The sequence below is a fragment of the Octopus bimaculoides genome, chromosome 18, assembly GCF_001194135.2.
Source record: "Octopus bimaculoides isolate UCB-OBI-ISO-001 chromosome 18, ASM119413v2, whole genome shotgun sequence".
NCBI lineage: Eukaryota > Metazoa > Mollusca > Cephalopoda > Octopoda > Octopodidae > Octopus > Octopus bimaculoides.
The window spans coordinates 49,857,753-49,858,647 of record NC_068998.1 but is presented as its reverse complement, the minus strand read 5'-3'; the positions used below and the strand labels follow the sequence as shown (position 1 = coordinate 49,858,647).

The window sequence follows — 895 nt, the reverse complement described above, 5'->3', positions numbered from 1 at the left end:
ATATATATATATATATATATATATACATGTATTATGCATGTATATAAACATCTAATAAGAATATAGAGTGTCTTGCATCCTATTACATAATAAAGGAAAAGATGCATTTAAAATAAACAACGACGTATAAAATACATATTGTTGTACTGAGTGTACAGCGGGACGGAAAACACACAGAGAGTGTCCCTAATTCTTCATCAGTTATCAACGAATGTTTTAATACTCAGTTTCGCACCATTAGTGATAAGAATAAGTACTTCCCTGAGTTGTGGTTGATAAATAGAACATATGGGGATGTGTTACCTTTTGAAGAATTAGCAAGCATGTTTGTATGTCTCCCGTTCGGTTTTACACACAGTATACACATACGTTCTTTATCCACTGTTGGTTATTTAGCATGTATTTCTCATTTATGATGAAGATATACGTTTATAAATTCTATTATTACAAAATATTAATAAAAATAATGATAATAATGAAAGCGAAGTTACTTGCAATAGTATTTGTCCTTTTTTTGTATAGGATATCTTTTCATAACATCGTCACAAAATTCCTTGGCTGTATCTTCGCAAAACTCTGATATCGCAGCATCTATAAAATGAAGAACATATTACTTCTTCAATAGTCATTTATTTTTTTATCGTCTTCTCTATTTCATTCATTCGACAGTTGTCATACCTTAATACTGGCTTCATGCGTTTAGCACAACAAATATTTTCCAAAATGGCACTCACGTCTGGTTAATTTTCCGAAAGATTTAATGACAATGAAGCAATTGAACCAAGGCACAATGTGTAACCCGGTTGCTGAATCAATACAATCAGAAAGGCACACTGGTACATATATTCATCTATACAAACACACACACACACACATATATATATATATATATATA

General features: G+C 30.7%; 1 protein-coding gene across 3 annotated transcripts in view; it reads right to left on the bottom strand.

The window, feature by feature from the left end:
* The window catches only part of LOC128249852 (uncharacterized), a 6,309-nt gene that overhangs the window by 1,183 nt on the left and 4,231 nt on the right, over window positions 1-895 (bottom strand). For all 3 annotated transcript variants that reach the window (XR_008265972.1, XM_052974392.1, XM_052974391.1), the window contains exon 3: window positions 492-591. Coding sequence is in view for 2 of the 3 variants with exons in the window: in XM_052974392.1 (XP_052830352.1) it covers window positions 492-591 (100 nt within the window). In the remaining variant the exon portion in view is untranslated. The remainder of the gene's footprint in view (window positions 1-491; window positions 592-895) is intronic.